This window comes from Nanorana parkeri, unplaced genomic scaffold (genome assembly GCF_000935625.1).
Source record: "Nanorana parkeri isolate BGI_ZX_2015 unplaced genomic scaffold, ASM93562v1 scaffold491, whole genome shotgun sequence".
NCBI lineage: Eukaryota > Metazoa > Chordata > Amphibia > Anura > Dicroglossidae > Nanorana > Nanorana parkeri.
Genome location: NW_017306759.1, coordinates 266,268 through 292,879, shown reverse-complemented (window position 1 = coordinate 292,879; position 26,612 = coordinate 266,268). Strand labels below are relative to the sequence as shown.

The following is a 26,612-nucleotide window of genomic DNA, read 5'->3' as shown; positions in this document are numbered from 1 at the left end:
TACATTTACCCTTAGCGCTTTGTTGTCTTTCGATCATACTAGGATTCCTCCCTTTTCAGAGCAGCTTTGGGTTTATTTATTCACACATATATTTTTAATTTATTAAATTAAATTAATTTATTCACTCATTCTAATTATCACCCCTCTCCAGAAGCGCAGATTTACCTGTTTACATCTATTGATTCTGATAGAGTCACTGCCCATCAAGATGACTCTAAACATTTGTGCGTAGTTTCAATGGAAAATTGAGAAAGGCTGAAAAAACAACCAACATTTCTGGTACCCAAGGCGGACCTTTACAGAAATGACATGACCAATCAGAGGGTCTTAGAAGGGTTATTAGGGGCTGTCAGAATGATAGTTCAACAGACCCTGCCTTCCATTCCATTCCTCCTCCATTTTCTGATCTATTTTTACAGCTCATTCACTAGCTTAGTATTCTGTAGCCTGAAATCCTGGTTTGATAGACACAGAATATGATATGTATGTAATGTCAATCCCCCTTAGGAGATATGTGTCTACTGTAATTTGCCCCGGTATCTATTAATATTGGGATGTTTGGCCTTAAATTGATTGTAATATTATTATACATTTAGGTGAATTGGTATTAATGCTAGCTATATGTTTATATATGTATTTATTTTAGAGGTGTACCGAAATTCAAATTTTAAAACCGAAACAAAAAACTGAAATGAAAAAAAATTTCAGGCCGAAACCGAAAATCTTTTTTTTTTCTAACTTTTTCACTTTTTTTAAAATATTTTAAAATATTTGATTTTTATTTACTTTTTATAAACTTTAAAAATATATATATTTCATTTTTATTCATTTATTTTTATTAAATATTTGTATTTTTTACTTTACTTTTAGGGGCTTCAGGGAAATATTAGGGATGTAAACAGGCTCCTGATATTTCCCTTTTTAAAATAGAAAAAGAGATTGAGGACACAAAGTCCTCAGAGACACAAAGTCCTCAGAGACACAGAGTCCTCAGAGACACATAGGGGTTGATTTACTAACCTTATAAACACACCACGAATGTGTATACACCTCTGCAGTGTGTTCCCTCCCAGCATGATCTATGGGTGGAATCTAAACACCTTTGTAATGTGTACACACCCAGCAGGTGTGTTGTGCAAAGCCCTGAATGAATTCCAAGGTGATGTTGGGTAAATTAGCTCTATGTTGTGTTGCTTGCGTTGATGAATGCAAGGAATGTAAATGCATGAGCTAACCATTTTTGTCTAAACTGTGAAGCAGCATTATATATGCATCATGTGCATGATTTTTCCATATATGGCATTAGTGGAAATATGCTTTTAGAGACTTTTTGGTTGATAAATAAGTTTTGCTGTGTGAAAATCACACACACCTGGTGTGTGTGTGTGTTTAGGTTAGTAAATCACCCCCACAGAGTCCTCCATCTCTTTTTCTGTATCCCCCGTTATCAATTAACAGGAATCCTCTATACTGAGTGTTCCTGTTCATTCATAACATGAGGACATTGTGTGTTTACTATAACCACAATCATGAATGTACAGGAAGTGATGTAGAGGTGATGTAGATCACTTCCCATTCATTCATAATTGGGTATATAGTAACCATACTTTGTCCTCAATTATCTACAAACACTCAGCGATCACTGATCACCGACTGCTTGTACCCGCTCTCCATCCTGACAGCTGTCACAGGAGGATGGTTCATCCCTAATTTATTTGTTTAGACCAGTCATTATTTTAATATAGATAGCTATTGAAGTTAATCTGCTGGTTCCTGGCTCATCACTACTGCTTCCTCTCACTGGACAGGGGTGAGGATGCCAAGTGATCATCCATTGAGGAGACTCAAGGGTGAGAAATGCCACAAGATGATTTGTGAACCAGCAGCACTGATAGCCACACCCCCTGAAACATCTTCTCATTTCACTGTAGCGCAAGCAGGCACAGCCTACATGAGGGTGAAAACTCTGCTCTGAATTCAGAAGCAGTGCCGCATTGTTGTCACATCATCATAAGAAGCTACATTAAGTGAACCTATGGAGAAACACCAGACTTTGGGTTACTACATTGGTTGAATCTCACCCCTACAGAACATACAGAATAACACGTGGGTTAATGGGGCTTTCAATGTTACAAGCAAAACTCCATATCATCAAAATATATTTTATCGCACTGCACCAAAACCTCATAACATACATGTATCTACACACAATAGTTGGAACTTCCCAAGCATGCCAAATACACCGTGTGTATAAAGTCATACAGAACTCAGAGATAGAAATAGTTCGGATGGAACTTATTCAACAGATGAATCCAAAACTTGTTGGTGCAATGGCAATGGGAATAGCAATGAAAACCCAACAGGAGGTCTAATATTCCCCCAATTCATCCAAAACTAGTAAATAAATATTTATTTGGCTTGACATAGAAGAATGCAGAACAGTCCTTGTTACCCAAAGCATTTCTCCCCATGTGCAAGACTGTAACACCCCGATGACTCACAGTGAGGATGTGATGTGGAGGGGTTTAACTTGCTTTAGACAATGAGTTATGACCAGCTTCCCTGGAGACTAATAGAATGCAAGTGTGGGAAGTGTATCACAGGCTAATAGACTGCAAGTGCGGGGAGTGTATCACACATATTCCCTCTGAGTAATGCAGATGGATAAACAAGCAATTTAGTTTAGGAATATTCAACATGCAATCAACTTGATAGTAGAACAGTGAGATGATATTTTATATCAGAGGGAATATTTCATAGACAGTCATTTGAATTTTCGTTTGGTATGTTTAGTACTTGCAGTTTAGAAGTATTGCGCTGGCGATCAATCTGGAACTCGGACTTATCCCCAGGTAGCCTTGTTAAGAGTCCACTGTAGAAAATGATCTCTGTGGTGCTATGTGCAACGTAACCCCAATAGGCAGTCAGGGGTGCTGCTCCACAATGGTAGAACTGGCAAGCAGTGAATACGATCCAGTAACTCTGTTCAGGGACTGAAGCTTGAGATTGATGCAATATTCAGAGTCTGCAGAGATCAGGGTGTCTGAGGCAGGTGTGAGGCAGGTTCAGCGTGCGGGGTAGGAGCGGTATTTCCCAGCGTCTTCTCCTTTGCTCGAACGCCGGGGAATTGAATCCCACGGCTTAAACAGACAGAGGAGGAAGGGCTTGGTGACATCCGCGATGACGCGGCGGAAGCCTGCGCCGATCCCGGAACGAAGGACGTGTAAGCCTGTTACAAAGACTGACTTGCACATATAATGAAAACGGGAAAGATAAATAATTTATACCTGTTGGGCTCTTATTTTTTACAAATTTATTTAATTGTGCTTTACCTCCGCATCTAAAGGTTGAGTTGGACTGTGGTGCCCCGGTGCAGAATTTCAGCATCACAGAGCAGTAATAGGTGGTGTGATCTGTATCTTGGACCCGGTTTATCTGGAGGTCGGCCTGTCCACTCAGCTGAGTTCTTCCACGGTAACTGGAATCCACCATCAGATCAGAGGGGTGGAAGGCATAGGGTCCTGTTGGGCTGCCCACTCCCCAGAAAACTCCTTTCCACAGAAGGTACTGGTCTGGTGGGACGGTTTATGAGCAGTTGATGGTGACAAAGTCTCCTTTATTAGCCGATATTATCCCAGACTGAGTGACTGTGAGCTCAGGATCATTCTGAATATTATTATTATTATTATTATTATTATTATACAGGATTTATATAGCGCCAACAGTTTGTGCAGCGCTTTACAATATGAAGGAAAAGTAAAGTATCAACCAGCACATATTTCCATATATAGAGTCATTTGGGTTATTTTTGCAGTGTGATCTTCACATGGTACATACTTGCTCTTCTCCAGTTTTTTTAATTTGTACATTGCCCACTAGAGGGAGCAGCGTGACTCAACAGATTCCTAAAAGCAAAAGCAAAAGCACAACCATTGTATAGCGCTGCAAAGCAGAGAGTAGAACGGATTATAATTAAAATATTTTGAAAAGTACATAAATGAGGATACTAACCCCGGGGTAGGCGGATACAGTTATTTCCTCATATAAGGAATATAGGACCATATTTTAAACCCCTGTGGGAGGCAAACTTGCAGAGATGTACAATTAATGGAAATATTAATTGAATACTATCAAAAAGAAGCGGTGGCATTGGTCCTGGGTTTGACTGTGACATGTGATATCTTACCTGGGCACTCAGATGTACCCCAGGGGGAGTAATTCATTTTCCTTTATACTTCTGCTTTTGTCATTTGTTTTATGAAAGTTATCTATGTAAGCATGTCTATTGTGATCTGTACTGTGAATTGAAACGCTCAAATAAAAACATATTGTACCAAATAAGAAGCTGTGGGACGAAGTCCTTGAATGCAAGTTTATCTACGAAACCATAGATAAACGGTTTAAATTTGGAAAACTTTAATCGTGATATGATCACAGACACTCACTCGGGGGAAACAAACTAAATCACATAGCAAATGGCAACCACACAAATCAATTTAGTACTAGCTTTTAAAGTGAGGTGCACAAGGGAGGGCTTTACACAGTACAAACACAAACATTTCCTAGCACATGTCTGTGAAGGTTCTCATTCCTCCAGGTCATGGTATAAATTGCCATGGCGATAGAATGCTTAGCCCGATCAGGAGCTGCGCTGTGTAATCTGACACAGCGCGGCTCCCGTGCCGGGTCAGCATTCTATCGCCACGGCAACCCTCCGCCAATCACAGCACGCTACTGCCCGGTCCCGCCCACTCCGCTGGGTTCGCCGGCTGTGAGCGGGAGAGGCAGAGCAGAGCGTGCGAGTCTGCAAGCGGAAGGTAATGTATAAAGAGAGGGCACCTCTCCATCTGGACGGTCTTCTGTCTTCATCTGTTTCCTGTGTGTTTTCTGTTTGCTGGGTCCTCACTGCCGTCCGAGGCCCCATGATGTGCCTGCAGGGCTTTCTTCAGTGCCTCCTTGTTCTGCGGCTCTCACCAAAAGATATCAGCCGGAAATGGCACTTTTGGCTAAATGCCAAAAGTGCCATATTTCCGCTGATACAGCGGCGCATCCGTGCTTTCTTTCCTCCCCGCTGGGCACTGCTCTGTGTCCCAGCGGGGAGGAGAGAAAGTGACAGCCGGCCGAGCACTGCGGGAGGAGAGCGCTGTGTTTGTGTTTTTTGTTTTTTTGGGGGGGGGCAAAAAAAATCTTGCACCAGGGCCCTTTGTTCCTTAGCTCCGCCACTGGTTAAAACAGCATTGTATGTGGCAGACAATATCAGTCTCAGCCCCTCCGCCTCAAAGAAAAAGGTCACTCCTTTGAAGATAATCAAGTACGCATCCTAGACAGGAAGGAGAACTGTAGAGCCAAAGGAAATCTCACCGCTCCAATTCATTAGCCACCATCAGGACTCCGCAGAAGCTGGTCCAATAGGTGCGTCTCCATCTTGGAATGTAGTAGAATACAAACAGACCGCACTATGCAAAGAATTCAAATACTTCAGACTTTATTGAAATTCACAGCAAATTCAGTATAACAATGAATAAAAGTGTATAAAGCAAGAAATGCCAGCACTGCACACCCCCAAGCAGGGAGAAGGACTGGTTTGAAAGAGGTGTGAAAGAGGCCATTTATGTAAAAATGGAGAAGCCAAGCTTGAATAGAGGTGGAGGGGACATCTATTGTCTGCCACATACAATGCTGTTTTAACCTCCCTCTCTCTGGGCAGGTTAATAACACCTCCTAGACTCCAATTATGCAAATGCGATCAACACCTGGTTGCCACTAACAGATTACGTGGATTGGAGCCACATTCACCATATTCATTCCCAGATAATTTTTGTACAATTTTGTAAATTTTTTACAGGTATTTCCTAGCACACCTGTTTTTCTGCACTAATAGTTAGAAAGTGTAATTTGTTTAACTGCGGGCTAGCTGGTAAGTGTGCACCTTACTTGAAAAGCTGAAAATCCAAAACCTGAAAGCCCAAGAATAGTTTTACAACTGGGGTAGCCAAAAGCTATAGGATTATAGTAAGTGGTTGTATTGTTAATGGCGGTTTTAGTGGACTGAACCTTTCATGATTAAAAGTACAAACACATTGATTAACCACTAAATGCTTTACTCTGAATATGATCCTTCACTGGACACCCGATGTTCTGCTTTATATTCCATCCTTATGACTAATACTGCAGCTCAGATACCCACCAAGCTCTGCACAATTTGAGCTCATCCAAGGTAAAGCCCCTGAGTTCTAATATTGACTAAGCAGCTCTTCCTCTTGTGTTTCTAAGAACAAACCACTATCAGTCAACCTCCTGTAGAACACTTCCCCACATTAACCAATTTCCCGATTCCTAATTTCTTGTTCTACAAAGTCCTTGGCTTTATAATTCTCATAAGAGAAAGTATAACCACAGAGGTTATGGGGAGGGAGACCAAAAAAGGAACCAAAAGGCTCACAACAAAACCAATGCCAAACACAGAAGAGTTCGTCTATCAGAAAGTATCTACATGTCTCACTTCCATCACAAATCACCAAAATAGAAACATGTATTCCTCATTTTAGGATAGCAGGAAGAGCCATGTAAACCATTCCCTTAGGCCCCATTCTCCAACTGTAAATCCAGAATCATTGATGTATAGTACAGATGCAGCTTAATATTATAGAGTCATTTATTTCAAACTGCATGCAGCTGGTTTAGACTTGCTGGCCATCTTTAATCAGAGTATGGACTCTTCACAAGAAAAGCTCCCTTAGTTTTGGGATTTGTGAAAGAACAGAGACAGAAAGATTCCTTCTGTTTTAAGAAGGCTCAACTGTAATTCATAAATATAAACATTAAAGATACATAGATTGAAAGAGACATACCACTAGATTGCCAAAAGTATTGGGACAGCCCTCCAAATCATTGGATTCAGGTGTTCCGTGACATTCCCTTGCTACTAAATATTCGGCGGTCACCTGTTAGTGGTATTATAACAAAATGGAAGCAACTGGGAACAACGGCAACTCAGCCAGGAAGTGGTAGGCCACGTAAAATGACAGAGCGGGGTCAGCGCATGCTGAAGCGCACAGTGCGCAGAAGTCGCCAACTGTCTGCAGAGTCAATAGCTACAGACCTCCAAACTTGGGGTGGCCTTCAGATTGGCACAACAACAGTGCGTAGAGAGCTTCATGGAATGGGTTTCCATGGCCGAGCAGCTGCATTCAAGCCTTACATCACCAAGTGCAATGCAAAGCGTGGGATGCCGTGGTGTAAAGCGCGCCGCCACTGGACTCTAGAGAAGTGGAGACGTGTTCTCTGGAGTGACCAATCACGCTTCTCTGTCTGGCAATCCGATGGATGTGTCTGGGTTTGGCGGTTGCCAGGAGAACGGTACTTGCCTGACTGCATTGTGCCAAGTGTAAAGTTTGGCGGAGGGGGGATTATGGTGTGGGGTTGTATTTCAGGGGTTGGGCTTGGCCCCTTAGTGCCTGTGAAGGGAACTCTTAAGGCATCAGCATATAAAGACATTTTGGACAATTTCATGCTCCCAACTTTGTGGGAACAGTTTCGGGATGGCCCCTTCCTGTTCCAACATGACTGCGCACCAGTGCACAAAGCAAGGTCCATAAAGACATGGATGAGCGTGTTTGGGGTGGAGGAACTTGACTGGCCTGCACAGAGTCCTGACCTCAACCCGATAGAACACCTTTGGGATGAATTAGATTGGAGACTACAAGCCCGGCCTTCTCCTACAACATCAGTACCTGACCTCACAAATGGTCAAACATTCTCATAGACACACTCCTAAACCTTGTGGACGCCTTCCCAGAAGAGCTGAAGCTGTCATAGCGGCAAAGGTTGGGCCAACTCAATATTGAACCCTACTGACTAAGACTGGGATGCCATTAAAGTTCTTGTGCGTGTAAAAGCCGGCGTCCCAATACTTTGGCAATATAGTGTAAGTCAAGTTCACATTGAAAAAAAAAAAAAAAATGTTTGTATCCTTGTGCTTTTGTTGAATGTGTGAGGAACACTTGAATATGTGACATTTACATCCAACACGCAACACTCCACTGTAGAAGTCACTCCACCACAGTCTGTCTCTTTTATGCAGTTTCCGAGGAGATCTCATATCCACGATACTAGCAAACAGCTGAATATATAACCTGATCGGTAGCGGGTTTAACAGCAGCATACAGAACTTGGTTGTCAGAGCTTGAAGCGTCCCCTTTATTCCTTTTTGTAGCACCCTGCTGAAGTGCTTCCACATTCAAATGTGCATAAACAGTTCCCCCCGGTTCCTAGAACAGAAAGACAGTGTTATGTGTGTTACATTATAGTTGCCCTTGAAAGATTCTATAAAACAATAATAAGAAGAAGTCCTTCCCTTACGTATTTAGAATCCTACTCCTCATAGGATTGGTAACTGCAATTACAATGTTTACCTTCGGCTTCACGTGCTAGTAAAGCATGGAACAGCAGAACTACTATTTCAATATAACAGTATGACACGGGAGCCATGGACATAAACAGCGGCGTAACAATCACCATAGCGACCCAGGCGGCTGCTATGGATCCCGGGGCAAGGTCGGGGCCTGGCCAGGACATCCCTCTGATGCGGTGCAGGCCGCCTGGTTCGCTATGGTGTCTCAGGCTGCTGGCTATCACTGGTGGCTGTGAGGAGGAACACGCCGCTATTCACATGCTCAGCAGCGCATTCCTCCTCACAGCCACTGCTGGGTCGGTGACAACCAGCAGCTCCGTAGAAGGTGGCTGGGCCTGTCGTCTGCAGCGATGGAGGAGGTCGGGCAAAGTGATGGAGGAGGTGGGGCTTAAGGATGGGAAGGTGGGGCCCGGCGATCGAGGAGGTGGGGCCCAGTGACGGAGGAGGCGGGGCCCGCAAGCGATCTTGGAGGATAAGGAGGCGAACAGAGGATCAGAGCAGACAGGTAAGAGGGCTTGACCGCTCACCTGAGACCCTGCAGAGCCCACCATAGAGAGTCTATGGTGACCCCTGCAGGGTCACCCTCAGGTGGGCTGTTTGGGATATCAGGTGGGATTAACTAGAAATCACAGGGCCCCATACAAAATTTTGCTATGGGGCCCTGTGATTTCTAGCCACGCCGCTGGACATATTCAGTTTCAATCCATTCAGTAATGTAAGCAACAATAGGGTAGCAGTCCTGATGATTCTTGTTGATGGGCTGAATTACTTTGTTACTTTGAGCTACTTCAGTTTCATTCTATGTGAACTCACATCCTATGTGAATGGGCCTCTAAATGCTAGAGGGTCCTTGTGAAGGCACCAGAGGTATCTACTGATGTATCTGTGCTTTGCATTTTAAACATAACTTCCATGCATTGTATTGCTGCCCGAAGGACCTCTATTCTTTTAATATGGAGGAATGCTGCTGGCCTGAGGCAAGGTCAAGAGGTGAGGGGTCATTTGTATGTAAACTGGGTTCATGGGTCCATGGCAGCAGCAGTGCAATTTGCCCATATGCACAATTAGCATGTCTCCCCCTAATTATGTTAAATATGCTAAATAATATATATTATAATTATGCTAAATATGCTAAATATTCGGCGGTCACCTGTTAGTGGTATTATAACAAAGTGGAAACAACTGGGAACAACAGCAACTCAGCCAGGAAGTGGTCAGCCACGTAACATTACAGAGCGGGGTCAGCACATGCTGAAGTGCACAGAGGTCACCAACTGTCTGCAGAATCAATAGCTACAGACCTCCAAACTTTGCGTGGCCTTCAGATTGGCACAACAACAGTGCGTAGAGAGCTTCATGGAATGGGTTTCCATGGCCGAGCAGCTGCATCCAAGCCTTACATCACCAAGTGGGGATTCGATCACAAACCAACAAATCATCTATTTCTATGGTGTGGCTCCCACACTGGCTAGACCAATGAGATGACACTCCATTGCTGCTCCCTGGCTAGCAAAATCAATTCTGTAGAAGCCAGTGATAGAGTGACACCCATTAGGGTAATTTGCTCTTTTACTGCGGTGATACCAAATCACTCATCCGTCATGATGCAGACACATGCAGTTCTTTTTATTCCTATGTGCTATTTGTATATATAACAATCAATTTGTGTTCAGTTTGAGACGGGGGTAAGAGAAGTACGCAAGATTCCCTACTCTGTGATAGTGCGGGTGCACCTCTCCTTTTTTTAAGGTGCCTCTACTAGACATTAAGTGCTTCAACACAACTGCTGGGTGTTGATGGCAGATATACAGTTGTATCACGGTGAATGGATGATTATGATTCTCACCTCTGGACCATCAGCTGTACCGCTGGATCTGACGTTCAATGTTTCCACTTAAAGAGAAGGAAAATAAATTGATGTCAGTATGACAACCAAACAGAATCAAGGAGAGGAAAGAAAGGCAAAGACAATTGTTAAGGGAAAGAAAGGGAAGGAAAGTGAGGGAAGGGGAAGTAAAGGACAGAAATGGGAGGGGAAGGGAAAGGAGAGGGAAAAGGTAAGGAAAGAGAGGAAGAGGAAGGGGCCCTTAAAGCATGAAGCAGGAAAGGAGAAAAGAAAGGAAAGGGAAAGGAATGGAAAGGGAGGTAAAAAGGGAAAGGAAAATGGAAAAGGGAAAGGAAAGGGAAGAGGAAAGGGGAAAGGGGAAAGGGAAAAGGGCATGGAAAGGAAAGGAAAGGGAAGGGAAAAGAGAAACAAAAGGAAAGGAATAGGAATGGGATGGGAAAGAATGGAAAAGGGAAACAAAAATGAAAGGAGAAAGGAAAGGTAAAAAAATGGAGAAAGGGACAAAGAAAGGAGAGGATAAAGAGAAAGGGGAGGAAAGGGAGACAAGAAAAGGAAAGGGGAAGCATAAAGGCAAAAGGAAAAGGTAAATGAGAGGTGAAGATATGAAAAAGGAAAAGGAAAGGGAAGGACAAGGTAAAGTAGAGAGGAAAGGAAAGTTAAGTTTAAGAACAAGTGATCCAAATTATACTCTCCCCTTACCATTATCGTAAGTGCTTGGGGGACTTGAAGCATGGTTCACAGGTGAAGGTGAAGACTTTACACTGAAAAAAGGTAAACATAAGTTTAAAGAAAACTCATGATAAAAACGCCTAGGCTGTCACTGCTGACCTTCCTCTGCAAATACTGTCTGTCTGGCTGATTCTCTGGATTCAACATATTATAAGCCACTGACCCAGAAGAAATATGCAGCAAGTCAGTCAAAACTGAGCCACTGATCTGTAACCTTAAACTTCGTTTATAATTCATAAACTATAGACTTGTTCTGAGTCAATGCCAGAGGAAATACTGAAGGCTCAACTACCGGGAAATCTGCATTTCCAGAATGAGGACATCAGTGTAAGCCTACAGGTAAAGGACAATCATATAATTGTATGATTATCAGGATGGCAGATCAGAAGATCCATATATATGTCTAGATACAGGATGTCATCAGCACTGAAACACTCACCTCTCCTTCTTTTTACAGATTACACCTGAAAATAGAATATAAAAGAAGATTATTACCCCAGTGACAATTCCACTGTCCTTATTATAGGCAATCTTATTAAATTAAGCTTTAAAACAACTCTCACAATAAAGTAAAAGAGACACCACCGCATGAAGAATGTTCAGAATCTGACACTTCCATGAGTGTCAGATCCTTAGTCCCTCACCCCGTGCTGAATTCAATGGTTCTATCCACCAGCCCCTATATTACTACTGTGCCCCGTAGTGATGTAGATGCCAGCAGGAGAAACCACAAAGCACCGAGGGCAGAGACATACACACATACACAGTCTATATATATATGACTGTTTCAGCCTTCCAGTCTGCTCACCTCTCTTCTTCAGGATGAACAATATGAGACACAAAACAATCAGAAAGAGTATGATCCCTACTCCAGCCAGAATCCCTGTGAGGAAATAGGAGAATAAATAGAAGTAGATACATCTAATAAAAAAAATATATAGTCACTGCGTGTCACCCTGCAACCTTTACATTTTATACAGAGCCTTGTGAACTGGAAGGGTGTTCCTCCACTGACTTATTCAGCTTTGTGTTTGTTCCACGTAGACTGAAGAGCAAGGGGTTTTACTACATTTTTTTTACAACATAGAAGTTTAGAAAACCTCCATTTAGCAGATTATGGGGCTCCACAAGATATTGCTTATGGCCAGTATGAATGATTCATTAGTTTATTACAGCAGACATCCCAACCTGCAAAACCTTATTTCAGGCAGGTTCCCGTCTCATTTCAGGGATATATATATATTCAGTAGTAGTCTATGTCCGCCCTCTGTGTGCAGCAAGTAGCTTCTTCCTCCAGGAGGCAAGCCTCGTTCTGAGGCTACTCTAGAGATCACACGACCTTCCTCCAGGAGGCAAGCCTCACTCTGAAACTTTACCCACTGATATCTTACCGGAAAGGTTTACTCAGAGTAAAGCTTTCAGGGAGAAAATGCCTCTCTTGCGGACATCAGGGATTTGCTGTCCAAAAGAGGGAGACTCCCTGAACATCAGGGAGACTTGAGATCCCTGTTACTGTCAACCCAAATTGGCCCTATTGTATGGTAGAAATATTCAATTATAAGCTCTTCTGAAAGCAGGGACTGGGGTGAGTTGTTTTAAAAATCTCCCTAATTGTAACCTGTACCAGGAGAACTATGAAGATTGCCATTACTGATCACTGCTGGTTTCCCAGCTGTCATGATGATACAATGGCTTTACTGAACCCAGCCTAATGCTGTATTTATCATAAGGCAATCATTCGGAAATCTTCTACAAGTTACAAGTATGCTGTGCATACTAGAAAATTACGGCAAACATTTCTGGAGGGCTTTTTTTAAAACAACTCTTAACTTCCGCTTTAAAAGACTGGCTTGCACATATAATGGAAATTGTGAAAATAAACTTATACCTGTTGGGGTTGAATTTTTTCTATTTCCATTAAATTGTGTTGCATATCTGAGTGTTGATTTGTACTTGTTATTTCCAATGCAAAATGTCAGCATCACAAAGCAGTAATAGGTGGTGTTATCTGTAGCTTGGAATTCTTTTATCTGGAGATCGGCCTGTCCACTCAGCTGAGTTCTTCCAATGTAACTGGAATTAACCATCAGATCAGAGGGGTGATAGGCATAGGGTCCTGTTGGGCTGCCCACTCTCCAGAAAACTCCTCTCCACAGAAGGTTCTGGTCTGGTGGGACGGTGTAAGAGCAGTTGATGGTGACAGAATCATTGGCCAAAATTATCCCAGACTGAGAGACTGTGAACTCGGGATCATTCTGATTAGGATCTGAAAGAGAAAGGAAATATGTCACGTGCTGCATTTCAGAAAATTATGTGGTGAACAAATTCAGGTTTTATCTTTTGAAATTATTTTTTAGAACAATTTGAGCTTCCACTCCATTGGTCACACTATACAAAAGCAGCAATACACTCATGCTGCACATTTTGTTTAGTCAATTCAAGTAGAAGCCTATCCATTTTGTTTTGTATAGAGTATGGAAATGTAAGGAGTACAAATACAACACCACACACCACAATGATCCTTCACCGTCTCACTCTCGTCACAAATGACAGCGTCCCTGCTGGCAGCTAAATGTCAACAAACCGGCCAGGATGCTGCTTGATGTCATTAACCAAATATGTTCATGGTCATATTATTTGAGAGACAATAGCTAAAAATATTTCAGTGACTGAGCAGTGTGTAAGCAGCTTCGGTAGGCTTCAGTATAGGAGGTAGAGAGCCTGATGGGGATATCAAAGGACTAGTTCCCCATCAGGTCTGCCTCCCTTGTGATTGGCAGAAGGCGGATATCATAGCCTATAGTAGACTGTCCCCTTTCCTGTCCTGCCAGGCTGCGGTTTGGATAAGGGTCTGGTAATGGATTTTGCATTAACTGTTTTTATTGTGGGGTTTCTTCATACCCAAATCAAAGGGCTTATTTAATTTTTTTTTTGAGTGTGGGGTTAAGATCCATACCAAACACAAAGGGCCTGGTATGGAATTTGGATCTATTTATTTTAAATCAGATTTTTTTTTTATTCATTAAAAGTTTTTTTGTACAATAAAACAAAGCAATAAGACAAACAGTACAAACTCTCACAGTCACAAAGCATTAATTAGTGTTATCCGACTCCCAGCCCTGGACATTTTTGTTAAAAGCCTTGAGGGCATATGAGTGTACATATTTTAAATCAATCCTTTCGTGGTTGTGGCCTGGACCAACACATCTAAGACCTTTGCGGGGGATATCATCACTTTAAGCGCATTTAGGTAAGTCTATAGAACGCGCCGAAGTTGTAGGTATTTATAAAAGTGTAGGGGTCTACCCCCTAACATCTGCTGTAATTCTGGGTTGTGTGTATTTACTATTTTTCACCAGTAGGTTGTGTTCATGGGTCAACTATGTTGTTCATCCACCAGGCTTTGCTGTGACAAAGTGCTGTGCTGGAGTTGGATCATATCTGGATGATGTTCTGTGATAGCCAATCATTGTAGAAAGTGTCATGTGTTGGCGGGCTATAACAAAACCCTTGAGCATGCTCAGTACTAGGTTGTTGTCTGTTCACAACTCGCCAGTTGGGAGGTCACTGCTTAGGTGGACTGCTGGGCTGCTGCCCAGGCCTGAGGGCTTAGGCCCTCAAGGCCTATCCTCAAGGCCTATTATGTGCTTATGAACTTTACTGGATATTGAAAAAAGGACCTAACCCATGCTGACTGGATCTATGAGGAGACTGAACTACCCGAACCTCCAATGGACCAAGCTGTAGTCAAGACCTGACACAGAGCACACACTGGAACCTCTGTGGGAATGGATTTACTTCTGATCTGTTGCAAGAGAGAAGACTGACCTTCCATACAGGGACTGTCAACAAGAAATGCCAGGATTTATAGCTATTTTTCTGTATTCCAACCCTTCCACTTCTTCAGTTCTACTATTCTAAAGACATTTTTAAAAAGGCATCCATGGACTTTGATCTGTTTGATCACTGCAAGAGAACCTGGAACTGTGAGTAACAAGCCTGGGAAAAAGGTAATTCTCATTCTCACTTGTAACCCACGACACCCAGTTGGGTGGAGGCACTGCCACTGAAGTTATATTTCAGTCCCATACTCCCACTTTGTGGAGGCTCAAGATTTCCTAGTTACCTACAGGTGTGAAGCGTTAGCTGATTGGAGAGGATCATTTCACATGACCCTCCCTTCCCGAAACAGGGATACAAACGTTTTTTTGGTGGAGTAAATAAGTGGATTATGGAAACTGAATGGTGTACAAGCTTACATCATTATATAATTGTGAAATAGTATTAATGTCAGCCTGCCCCTAGTTAAGGTAATCTTTACATTTAAACACCTCCAGCATCCGTTCTGATCATATAGTAGGTGCAAAGTTATAACCTTTGTCAACATAATCTACAACAAAATATATGTTTGGTTGTACAGTAGAAATCCATATGTAATTGTTATCAATAGACTTAAAGCCAACCCTTGTAGAGGAAAGTAAGAAAGCTCATCCCCTTGTGATCTCCCTAACCTGGCAACGTGAAATACTCTTCAGCTGAATGTTCACTCCGAGCAAGTGCACCGATTGATTGCTGCTGTCTGAGACATATAAGTACTATATTATTAGCATAATTAGACATACAACTATAGGATGCCTGCTGTAGTATAACCGTTATCCAAAAATGTATATACTGCTAAATTTTTCAAAATTGTAATATAAAAAAACAGGCAACAAAAGAAATTAAGTGTAGTATAATCTAGTTAAAAAAAAAAAGATTTTTTTGTCAACTTAATAGCCGTCTAACTTAGGAGCAAAGAAGTCAAATGAAAGCAGATGACTAAATAATGTCTCATTTCATCATGGCTCCCAAAGATTATTTGAAAATCACTCAGAGTCACTCTTGGACTTCTATAATCAAAGCGTATTTTACTGAAATGTCCTTACCCGCTATCACTACCTGGGTGCCGTGTGCCGATGATTGTTTCTGTGTTCTCAGCTTTGTAATCACCTCACAGCAATATTGCCGACTGTCAGAATCTATAACTCTCTTTATGTGCAATGAGAAGATTTTCTCAGATTTCTGTACCGTCCATCGCTCAAACTTTTGTGTTATGTTTTGTTTATTCCATCTTAAAAATTCAGGATTTTCTGAACACAGGTCACTTTCTCCTTTCCTCCAGATAATCTCCTCTATAAAATCAGGAGATTTATTGTGAACAGCACATGGTATAGAGATATCTTCTCCCATCACAGCAGGGACAACATCCGGCTGCTCTACTGAGAACTGGTCTGCAGAAAAAAACAACAACAATAAAAATGATCTATTAAAGTGCCCTTGATGGAGTCATTCTGACATAATGTGAGCATCAGACCAATTTACTGTATATCCCCATGTAGGATAGGTGCAGTATGGCCAATGGCCACTAGATGCCCCTGGAGATAGATGTAGCTCTGGCCTGGGAAGACTCTGTGTTCCAGGAGAGCTAATATATAGGGGGCGCCCGAGCGGGGTGGAGAGAAGAGTGTGGAAGGAGACAAAGGGAGAACAAGAGACTGATTCTAAAGTAGAGGCTGGTCCATGGGAAGTACAGGACCAGGCCTAGGAATATGTAGAAGCTGTAGAGATTCCCCAGTTTTCCCAGGAGGGGGAAACCACCGAGCTAGGGCTGTCTAGGATGGGATTTCGGAGGATACTGAAGTGCTGTAAGACTGACCATAGGTGTCTATGGGCCTTTGGCCAACACCAGTCCTGGACTCTAGGCTTAAGCTCTCTCTAAATGTCTGTTTCCAATGAACTGAAAAGTACTGTGCCATCATCCCACCTGGGGATGGCTGAAATCCTTGTATCATCTTTTATAACGAACACCACTAAGTAAAACTAACAAAAGACTATCTGTGTGGACTGGTTCTTCGTCCTTCAACCTCTGAGATGGAAGGGTTCTGCAAAGAGTGTGTTGATGATGGACGGCACCGTGGCCATAACCACCTCGAGGAGGGTATGTGTGTCAACGGGCTATGCCCGACCTAGGGTGCCCTCCCTAAGGGGGAGTAAGCGCTGGAGCCGCATAGACGGTGGATATTAGGAGGGCCCTGGGTGTGTAGTACTACAAGTGTTGGGTTGGTTAACACGAGGCCAGATTCAAGGCCTCTAGGAGCAAGGGTACCTGGTGTCGGATTGTCATACACGGGGTTACACCTAATTCGGTTATACCGAATACGAACTCGAACCTAATGCAAGTCAATGGGGGTCGAACTTTCTAAAATGATTGTCCCCTTTAAGAGGGCTTATATGCAAGTTATCGGCCATAAAAGGTGTATGGGGGTCCGGGTACTGCCCTGGGGTACAGGAATCAATGAAAAAAACAAAAACGTTTTTAAAGAAGCAGTGATTTTACCATCACTTAAAGGGTAAGAATAAAAATGAAAAAATCCTTCAAATATTGTGCCTGAGGGTCCCCTTAACCTGCCTGTGAAGTGGGGGATCTGTACGATGTATAGAACCTGCTGCAGCAAAACTGACATTTCTAAAGAAAAAAAAAATGAAATTTTTTTAAAAAAAACTCTTAAAGTATGCAGTTCCCCCTCCCAAACAACACCAGACCCTTTAGGTCTGGTAGGAATGTTAGGAGGTGCCAATTTTTTTTTTTTTTTTTTAAAGTGTAGGGTTCCTCCTCAAAGTCATACCAGGCCCTTAAAGTCTGGTAGGAATATTTAGGAAGGACCCCATGTTTAAAAAAAAAAAAGTTTGTGGGGTTCCCCCTTAAAGTCAAACCAGGCCCTTAAGGTCTAGTAGGAATTTTAAGGAGGAACCCCACCCCCAAAAATGTGGGGGGGACGTGGGGTCCCCACTAAAATTCCATACCATGATCCGGGCATAGGCCTGGCAGGGCCGGAAAGGGTGGGGGGACGAGCGAGCCCCAGCCCTCCCTCCCACACCAGGCCACATGCCATCGGCACTGAGAGGGTGTCCCCGTGCTGATGGGGACAAGGGCCTCATCCCCACAACCCTGACCCAGTGGTTGTGGGGGTCTGCAGGCAAGGGGGCTTACTTGTACCCTTACCCATTCACTAAAGGGTTAAATAAAATAGTTATGAAAAAGTTCAAACTTTTGATAAAATCCATGTTTTATTTTTTTTTAAAACAAACCCCAAAAATTGATCCACCAATGTAATCCGGGGTCAATCACGGCGTCCAGCGTTGTCCACGGCGACGACAAAATAAAAAATAAAACAAAAAATTATTAGAAATAATGATTTTTTTAAAAACGCCGTACCGTCCGACTCCCGCCGCATAATGGCATTTTGACAGATGCCGGCAAAACATAAAAAAATGGGCGGAGCTAGCGGTGACAGCTAGCTCCGCCCACTTGTGTAGTTTGCCAGCATCCGATAGGCGAGACATGATTGGGCAGAGTCATCATGACTTTGCCCAATCATGGCTCCAAATGAGTACTGAGCCCTGATTGAGCAAAGTCTTGCACCTGACCTGTGGTCAGGGGCAAGTCTTTAACCAATTAGAGCTTTGGAGGACTCTTTGCAGTATGGGACGTTGCGCGGTCGAACAGACCGCAAACATCCCATAAAGTTTGGCGTTCTGCAAATGCTCGACCATCCCTAGTCTTAGTGACCACTCTCAAGGCGATTGATATAAAAGGACAATCTTTTTATTTTACCGCAAACAAAAAATAACGTCATGTCAGCATAATGATACAGTAAAGTCCATTAGTCTTCTAGCAAAAATAACATGGAATAGTTTCACCAACTGAAGCTTGTCTTACAGACCAAGTGACCCAATACTAGGGCTTTTGGGGTACTTCTCCACAGATCTACAGTCCGCAGATCTACAGTGCTCCATATGTTTTAGCAGCTCCCACTGGCTTTCCATACACCTCTTGTGTGACTTTGACACACACCCCTTGTGCCACCGATGCTTGCAGGTCCATTGACAGCCGAACACTGCAGGCATCGGCGGCCGCGTGCGGGCATATAAGAGCATATTACGTCAGACGCTGCTCTTATATGCCCTCACGCGGCCGCCCAGGTACACCCATCTATTGTCAGGAGAAGTCTGGCTAGAAGTGGCCTTCACGGAGGAATCCAACCTGGAAACAAGGTTAAGCGACTCAACTATGCATGAGAACATAGGAACTTGGGTCCAGAAAAATGGCAGCAGGTGCTCTGGACTGATAAATCAAAATGTGAAATATTTAGCTGTAGCAGGAGGCAGTTTGTTCGGGGATGGGCTGTACAATAATGAGTGTCAGCAGGCAACTGTGAAGCATGGTGGAGGTTCCTTGTAAGTCTGGGGCTGCATTTCTACAAATGGAGTTGGAGATTTGGTCAGAATCAATGGTGTCCTCAATGCTGAGTAATACAAGCAGATACTTATCTATCATGCCATACCATCAGGGAGGCGTGTGATTGGCCCCAAATTTATTCTGCAGCAGGACAATGACCCCAAACATACAGCCAATGTCATGTGATCACCATAGAGTACCCCGACTGTGGAACCCAAGAACTATCTTCAGCATGAAGAAGAACAAGAAGTCCTGGACGTGATGGTTTGGCCCCCACAGAGCCCTGATCTCAACATCATGGAGTCTGTCTGGGATTACATGAAGAGACAGAAGGATTTGAGGCAGCCGACATCCACAGAAGGTCTGTGCTTCTCCAAGATTTACCCAGAACAACCTACCTGCCGAGTTCCTTCAAAAACTGTGTGCAAGTAAGGGGGGGCACGGGGGTCACCCCAAATATTGATTTGATTTGGATTTCTCTTCTGTTCATTTACCTTCCATTTTGTCAATTGATAAAAATAAACTATTAGCACTTTTATTTCTGAAAGCATTCTTACTTTAAAGCATTAAAAACTGCTGAAAACGTTTGAACATGAATTTCAGTTTCATATAGACAATGAGCATTTTATATTAGTTTAAATAATAACACTAATTAAGAACCATGCGTTTGTTAGTGTATTTCAGAGACATTTATAGTGATGGGTAGCTTATACAGATAAGGATTTACTATCAGAGCAAAATAATTTAATTTACAGGTTTTGAACTTGTGACTGCTAGTTGCTTTCTTTTTATTTTGGTAGTGCTAACAAAGCGGTCAGGTGACTACCATTTTTGCAATAGTACTAAAAGGAATTCAGTCAGGACCATTGTGTCTTCTGATGTTGGCTCCTGGTGCCATCTTGGGGAAGCTCTTGTCTAATTTGATACAGCATTCCTGTGAGATTGTAGGAGCCATTTATGGGTGTAGAGGTGCTTTACATAGACCAGTCTTTGCCATCTGGAGCCCTTGAGTGGAAGTGAAGGTTGGGACATTACCCCATCTTGGTTAGGGAGGGAAAGGTGCCAAAGATAACTCTGGTGCTCACCATAGAATGGCCTGCAGATAGATATACGCTGAGTGCAATAAACAACATTTCAAAGGCCCACCTGCTGAGCTCCCAGACTGGAGAGAAGCTTTAGATTTTCTTCTGTAGTCTTCTCAGTATAGTAAATTGAAAGCGACTGGGCTTGAAAAGCATGACCCTTTAGCAAGACAAGAACTACAGAAACTGGAGCCTAATGGAAGCACTGTCGGATTGTGGGAATCATGTAGTGACAATACCCAATAGTGGAGACTCATTTCCAAAACTGTATATACCATTAAATAATCTTTCTGTGTTAACCTGCTGAGGAATGGATGCACACAGGAAAAAAAATAGGTCTAAGATTATGTAGCAGTCAAAGATAGATCTACACTAAAGATTCCCTCTTCACCAACCCATTCTATTTCCTGGGGCTTTGTCATCCCTTCTGACAAACCCTCATTTAATATTGCAGCCATTTCTGACTATGAAGACCATTGTAATGATCACTAAATTCTTTTATTCTGAGATGTGAGACCAATTTGAAAGTTTATTCAAATGTATGAACTAGACATGTGCATTAGGATTCGCACGAACTTGCTGAATCAAGAAATTCCGTTGATTCTACAGTTCATCCGAATCCAAAATAATGAATTATTATATGCCCGAATATATAAAAAATTATATTTGGGCATATATTAATTCATTTTGTATGGGCACCGCCATCTTGCTGCCGTGCAAGGTGGCGGTGCACATACATATGTTCGATGTCACCTGACGCTGGTGTCGAGCCACACCATGCACCCCGCCTCCAAGATGGTGGCTGCATGTGCAGAATGTGTGGCCATCATGGCAGCCACGCTTTTGTTTTTAATTGTGCACTTTTGGTTTTGGCGGTTCGTTCCCTCCAAATGCGAAATAGCATAATTATTTGTTTTATTAAACTAAAGGAATGAAAAGGTTTTTCCCTTTTCATTTGTTTCTTCCAAAAACAAATTTTTATGCTGTACACATGTCTAGTATGGACAACCACTTGAGAAAAGAAGGGAGCTTTTGGTCTGTCCTCCTCCTGCAGGGTGACAGAGACAGAAGGGAGCTATGAGTCTGTCCTCCTCCTGCAGGGTGATACATAGAAGGGGGCTATGAGTCTGTCCTCCTCCTGCAGGGTGATACAGACAGAAGGGGGCTATGAGTCTGTCCTCCTCCTGCAGGGTGATACAGACAGAAGGGAGCTATGAGTCTGTCCTCCTCCTGCAGGGTGACACATATAAAAAACATTTTTAATTTACACATTTTACCTTTGAACTTTATATAGGTTCCATGCCGGTTCTGCCACTCCGCCGTTTTATCCCCATTATAACGTAGTGAGATCCTACAGCAGAACATGGGTCCATCCGTTTCCTTCAGTCTCTGGATTCTGATTGTCGCTGTTCTCCCCTGCTTAGGGTTTCCCTCCATACTGATCCGTCCTGTATAGTTCTCAGTGTGATTGTAAATGAATGGATTTTGTCCACAATGACCTCCTGTTGGGCCTTGTCTCCAGTACACTCTCACCTCTGTTGGTGTATTATTATTGGGATAAGAGAAGTGACAAGGGATGGTCACCGATCCTCCTTTTTCTACCCTTATGGAGTCAGGCTGCTCTGTACAGAAGGACTTGTCTCCGTCACTGTAGACGTCTCCTAAGAGGAAATAAATTATATTTATTTTGTAATATTTTATATAACGGTTATCATTCATGGTTAACTCTAAATTGATGAACCATAAAGCATCATCTATGGACAGTTTTGGGTACCGTAGGTTTTTGCCATTTCATGGGCGGACACAGTTTTATAGGCTTGACTTATTAGGTATCCATTTACTTGACACAACCTCACCTTTTATATTTCCCCTCAAAAAAATTAAGTTTGTGTGCACTGAAATTAATTTGGGTATATTTACTAAAAATATAGATCTGATAAACAATAAGCGCAAATCTTTTTTGACCACCATTTTATTCTACAGGGTCTCTCCTTTCAGAAAATATATCATGTTTTTGGGTTTAAAGTGAATTTTCTAACGGTGCACTGTAGTAGACATGTGCATTGGGACGGACCTACAAATCAATGAAAATCAGTTGATTCGGTGGTTCGTCCGAATCCGAAATACAAATGTAATATATGCCAGAATATACTAAAACGTTATTCGGGCATAAATACATTTGTTTTCAGAATACGCCGGTGTGTTCTGTGCATGCCCGCCGCCATCTTGGAGGTGGAGCGTATGATGTCGCATGACGGTGACGTCACACATTTAACAAGCGGTGGCCAATACGGCCACCGGCGCGTTCTGAGCATGTGCGCCACCATTTTGGATTAGATCTTGGTAGCGGTTGAACATGCGGGCACCGTTCTTGGTGTATACCATGATCTAATCCAAGAAGGCGGTGCACATGCTCAGGACGCACCGGCGGTCGATATGGTCACCGCTCGTTCTGCGGTCTCAGAGTGCGGCTTCGGATTCGGAGGATCATTGCCGCCGAATCTAAAACAATATAAAAATGTATTTCTTTTGACGAAGCGAATGAAAACATTTTTCGTTTTCATTTGTTTCGTCTGGAAACAATTTTTTTGTGTGCACATGTCTACACTGCAGTATGTGTGCGCAATATAAACATTGGCTCTGGCAGAGAAAGGGATACAGAGGCCACACATGTTATGATCTGATTGTCAAATACCTCTTCAATCCCATTCACTTTTAACTATTATGTAGATAGAGGTCCTACCTAAACTTCCTTTTCAAATGATATCCAATCACATAGATTCTGTATTATGTAGTTGATGGTGTATCTAAAGGAGATTGCAGAAGACTATGACATGTGTGGTCTGGTCTAAGGTAGAATCCCAGTCTAGTGTTAATATTATTACATGGTTTATGCTGACAACTTCCATCTGGAAATCCTTCTACCTATAATTGCCCAGCTGAGGATTGGCATCACTTTAATGATGAAAGACAGAAAGGATCCAGGATTTCTCTGATAGGCAAACCAGAAAGTTAATGGCAGCCTTTAGAGGGACCATAGAAGGTGGCACATAGCTAGATGGACAGATTGCGCAATGTCTGACTGCAAACAATCATCATTCTTTATAGAACCCTGACCTACCATGGAGAGCCTGATACCGACACTGGAGCAGAAATTCATAAGGCAATATAGGGCTTTAAAAGGTGTACCGAAGTGATATACAACTAAAACATACATTTAGTAATAAATCATTTGTCCCCCGGAGGGGACAAATACTGACCTGGTGGTCCAGCGTTTTAACTCTAGTGAGACACAGAGGGTCTATGCCTCATTGGGGGGAAACCACCAGGTCAGAGATCTCGGGAAGTGTATGTCTCATTTGTCCCCTCTTGTGGTCCCCCACCCAGACGGGGGTTATGAGGTGGCTGCACGCATGCAGGTTTTGAGCAGTGGTGATATTATGCTCTGTTCACCTCTATCTTCTGAAGAAGCCACCTACGGAGGCAACACCCGCCAAGATTCTCCCCACCAAGCAATCTTCCAGTGGTTGTTTACTGGACCTTAGGACTGTTCAAGTTCAACATCTTTAAATAGATTGTAATATTCAGGGTGGATATGACCCGTAGCCAGCCGTATCAGACAATAAAAACTTTTATTAATTTCCACATACAGTCAAAGTAAATGGCTTATATTCAGCAAACACAAGACTTCGGCTCAGCGCCTGTATACTATGTCCCACCTCAGGGTTAGAGTCCCAGCCTCAGGGTTAGAGTCCCAGCCTGCGCACCTAGGGTTCCAGTATGGACGCAGGTGCCCCAGCAGCATCTCGGCAGACTGTATTCCACAGCTTAACACACACAGCCATGTGTCCTGCTCCAAACACTCCACACAGCCAGACTGACTGGCTTCCTGTTCCTTTTTAACACACCCTCTGGCTGGTGGTTTAACCCTTTCATTACCAGAACTGGCTGTAGTCAGGGATGGAGGCTCTGAATACAAGGTGACTTTAACGGGACCACCACCCAAACAAGGGAGGGATATACCGTCCATCCAGGACCCATTCCTGGTGTCCTGTACAAGATGAATTCATGTATATAGATGTCTGGCATACCTATGTTGTGGGTGCTCATAGGAGGACATCTCCTTAAAATAGACGTGATTTTTGAATGATTTAGTAATACATGTATGTTTTTAGTTCTATATCTCTTCTGTATACCTTTAAAGCCGTTTATTGCCCTTTGAATTTCTATACATTGTGAGGCTAGACACATAGTTGGGCTTTTGGGTCATTTTCTATAACTGACACTAGAACAGAACCGCTCTTACAGTGAGTTTTTTTTCCCCTGACCAGACAATGTTGTCAAGATCACAGTTCTATTAATATAAGAAGTAAACTACACGTCATAGAGGAAGACGGCCAAGATAAACCCACACACTCCTAATATACTCCACGGTGCACTCAACTGTGAGTGACTAAGAGAAAATTTCACAAGATATCCGGGGAAGTGAGAAAGGAAGGGAAGCGATTTCACTGGTCTAAAAATGTTAAAGGGACTCTGCCACAAAAATGTGCTCCATACCAAACAGATAGTGAATATCCACCGTCACTTATTGGGGTGCGGAGGGTGCAGGGTGGCTGAACCATGTGCAAGGTATAACGGTCTGTCGCTCAGCCTTGGAACTAGAACAGCATGTCGGCAAATTATTACAGGAACCCAAAGTTCCTCAATCTCGACACAGAAAAATAACAGAAAGCAACAGACACACTTCTATCCACCGCATCATACAGGCTTGTGGGTAACGCTGCTCTTTTCACTTTCTAAACAGGAGCTCTAACACAGACCACACACACTGCTCCCTCCAGCATTACAAGTGAGATAACCAGGCGATATCCTTCATAGAATTAGTGCAAAGACCTACTCACAATTTCTGAAGATTTGTGCACCACTAGAGCAATAAAGAACCAGCTGATTCATTTTGGTTTTAATATCTCCAGATGGGCAGTGCATAGAAAAGGTTATAATTGTATAATGTACTATATTGCACACCACACTTTTTTTTTACTTCCACCGCTCCAAGCTTGCTCCCGTGATGGACTACAATCTCAATACAAACTAGTAGTCCATCACCGGAGCCTTTTAAAAAAAAAATCCGATTAATCGAACTTAATAATCGGCTAACTAATCAATTTTGAAAATAATCGTTAGCTGCAGCCCTACATATATATATATATACATATATATATATATATGGATCATACTACCCCCTGCCATACACTGCCTGCCTAGATATGTATTATCCTTCGGTGAGAAGTGCATAGAAAAGGTTACAAAAAGGTACCCAAAAATTAAAGTAACAAAGTATTATTTTTGCTCCCGGTGTTGGGTGGAACATATATGGATGGATCATACCATCACCTGCCATGCATTGCCTGCCTATAGAGTTATTATCCTTAGGTTGGAAGTGCATAGAAAAGGTTACAAAAAGCTACAAACAACACAAGTGAGAAAGTAGATAATGTTACCAAAAACGGGGGCCGTGCAATATTCACCTTGGCACGGACTAGACCCTTCTCTTCTGATCTTTCTCCTGTACATGATGCAATACCCTATTATTCTTACTGTCTATTCTCCTCACTGTCATTATCTATATCATTATCATTATCTATTTCTCTCTTCCATAATAGTAACACACGTTATGTTAGATGACCATCACATTCACTATAGGCATACAACTGTTATCCTTAATTCTAGTGTTAAAACATAACCCCGTAGAGTCATTAGTGGGGAGGACTAAATGTTATATTAAAAGCTATAAACACTTCCAGAAGTAACTCTGTATAATGTGTATTAGAGATTTATAAACAGGACTTACATTGGACAAATGTGGGAGAAAGAAGGTCCGGATGGTTTGGGCAACTTTTTCCCTTTGCTTTCCTTTTGATTAACTTTTTGTTCCTTTCCATAGAAGGTTACACTAATCTGACTCGAGTCCTCTTATAACCTAAGAACAAACCTATGTATGCTGTACGGAGGCTGAGACTGCTAACACTCACCTTGGATGATGAGCAATGTCAGGAGGACACGGATCACCTTCATGTTGGAAGACAGAGAGGATGGAACGGTTTTCTTTATTTTGTCTTGCGGAGACTGAAGAAGAATAAGAAGAAGGTGAAGAAGAAAAACGTATTTCCTGGTCATCACAGATTGTGGTTGAGAGTTCTGCCAAACAGTTCTCCTTTTTTTATAGTTGTAAATGTGTGTATGTTGACATAAAATGTTCGG

General features: G+C 42.6%; 1 protein-coding gene across 1 annotated transcript in view; it reads right to left on the bottom strand.

The window, feature by feature from the left end:
- Positions 1-3,065: 3,065 nt before the first annotated feature.
- Positions 3,066-26,612, bottom strand: part of LOC108790648 — a 73,251-nt gene continuing 49,704 nt past the window's right edge. Inside the window, exons 9-17 of the mRNA XM_018560959.1 lie at positions 26,384-26,477; positions 21,626-22,009; positions 15,914-16,258; positions 12,877-13,254; positions 11,797-11,871; positions 11,428-11,452; positions 10,959-11,020; positions 3,333-3,572; positions 3,066-3,229 (exon numbers count right to left, since the gene is read on the bottom strand). Of these exons, the coding sequence (XP_018416461.1) occupies positions 3,066-3,229; positions 3,333-3,572; positions 10,959-11,020; positions 11,428-11,452; positions 11,797-11,871; positions 12,877-13,254; positions 15,914-16,258; positions 21,626-22,009; positions 26,384-26,477 (1,767 nt within the window). The remainder of the gene's footprint in view (positions 3,230-3,332; positions 3,573-10,958; positions 11,021-11,427; positions 11,453-11,796; positions 11,872-12,876; positions 13,255-15,913; positions 16,259-21,625; positions 22,010-26,383; positions 26,478-26,612) is intronic.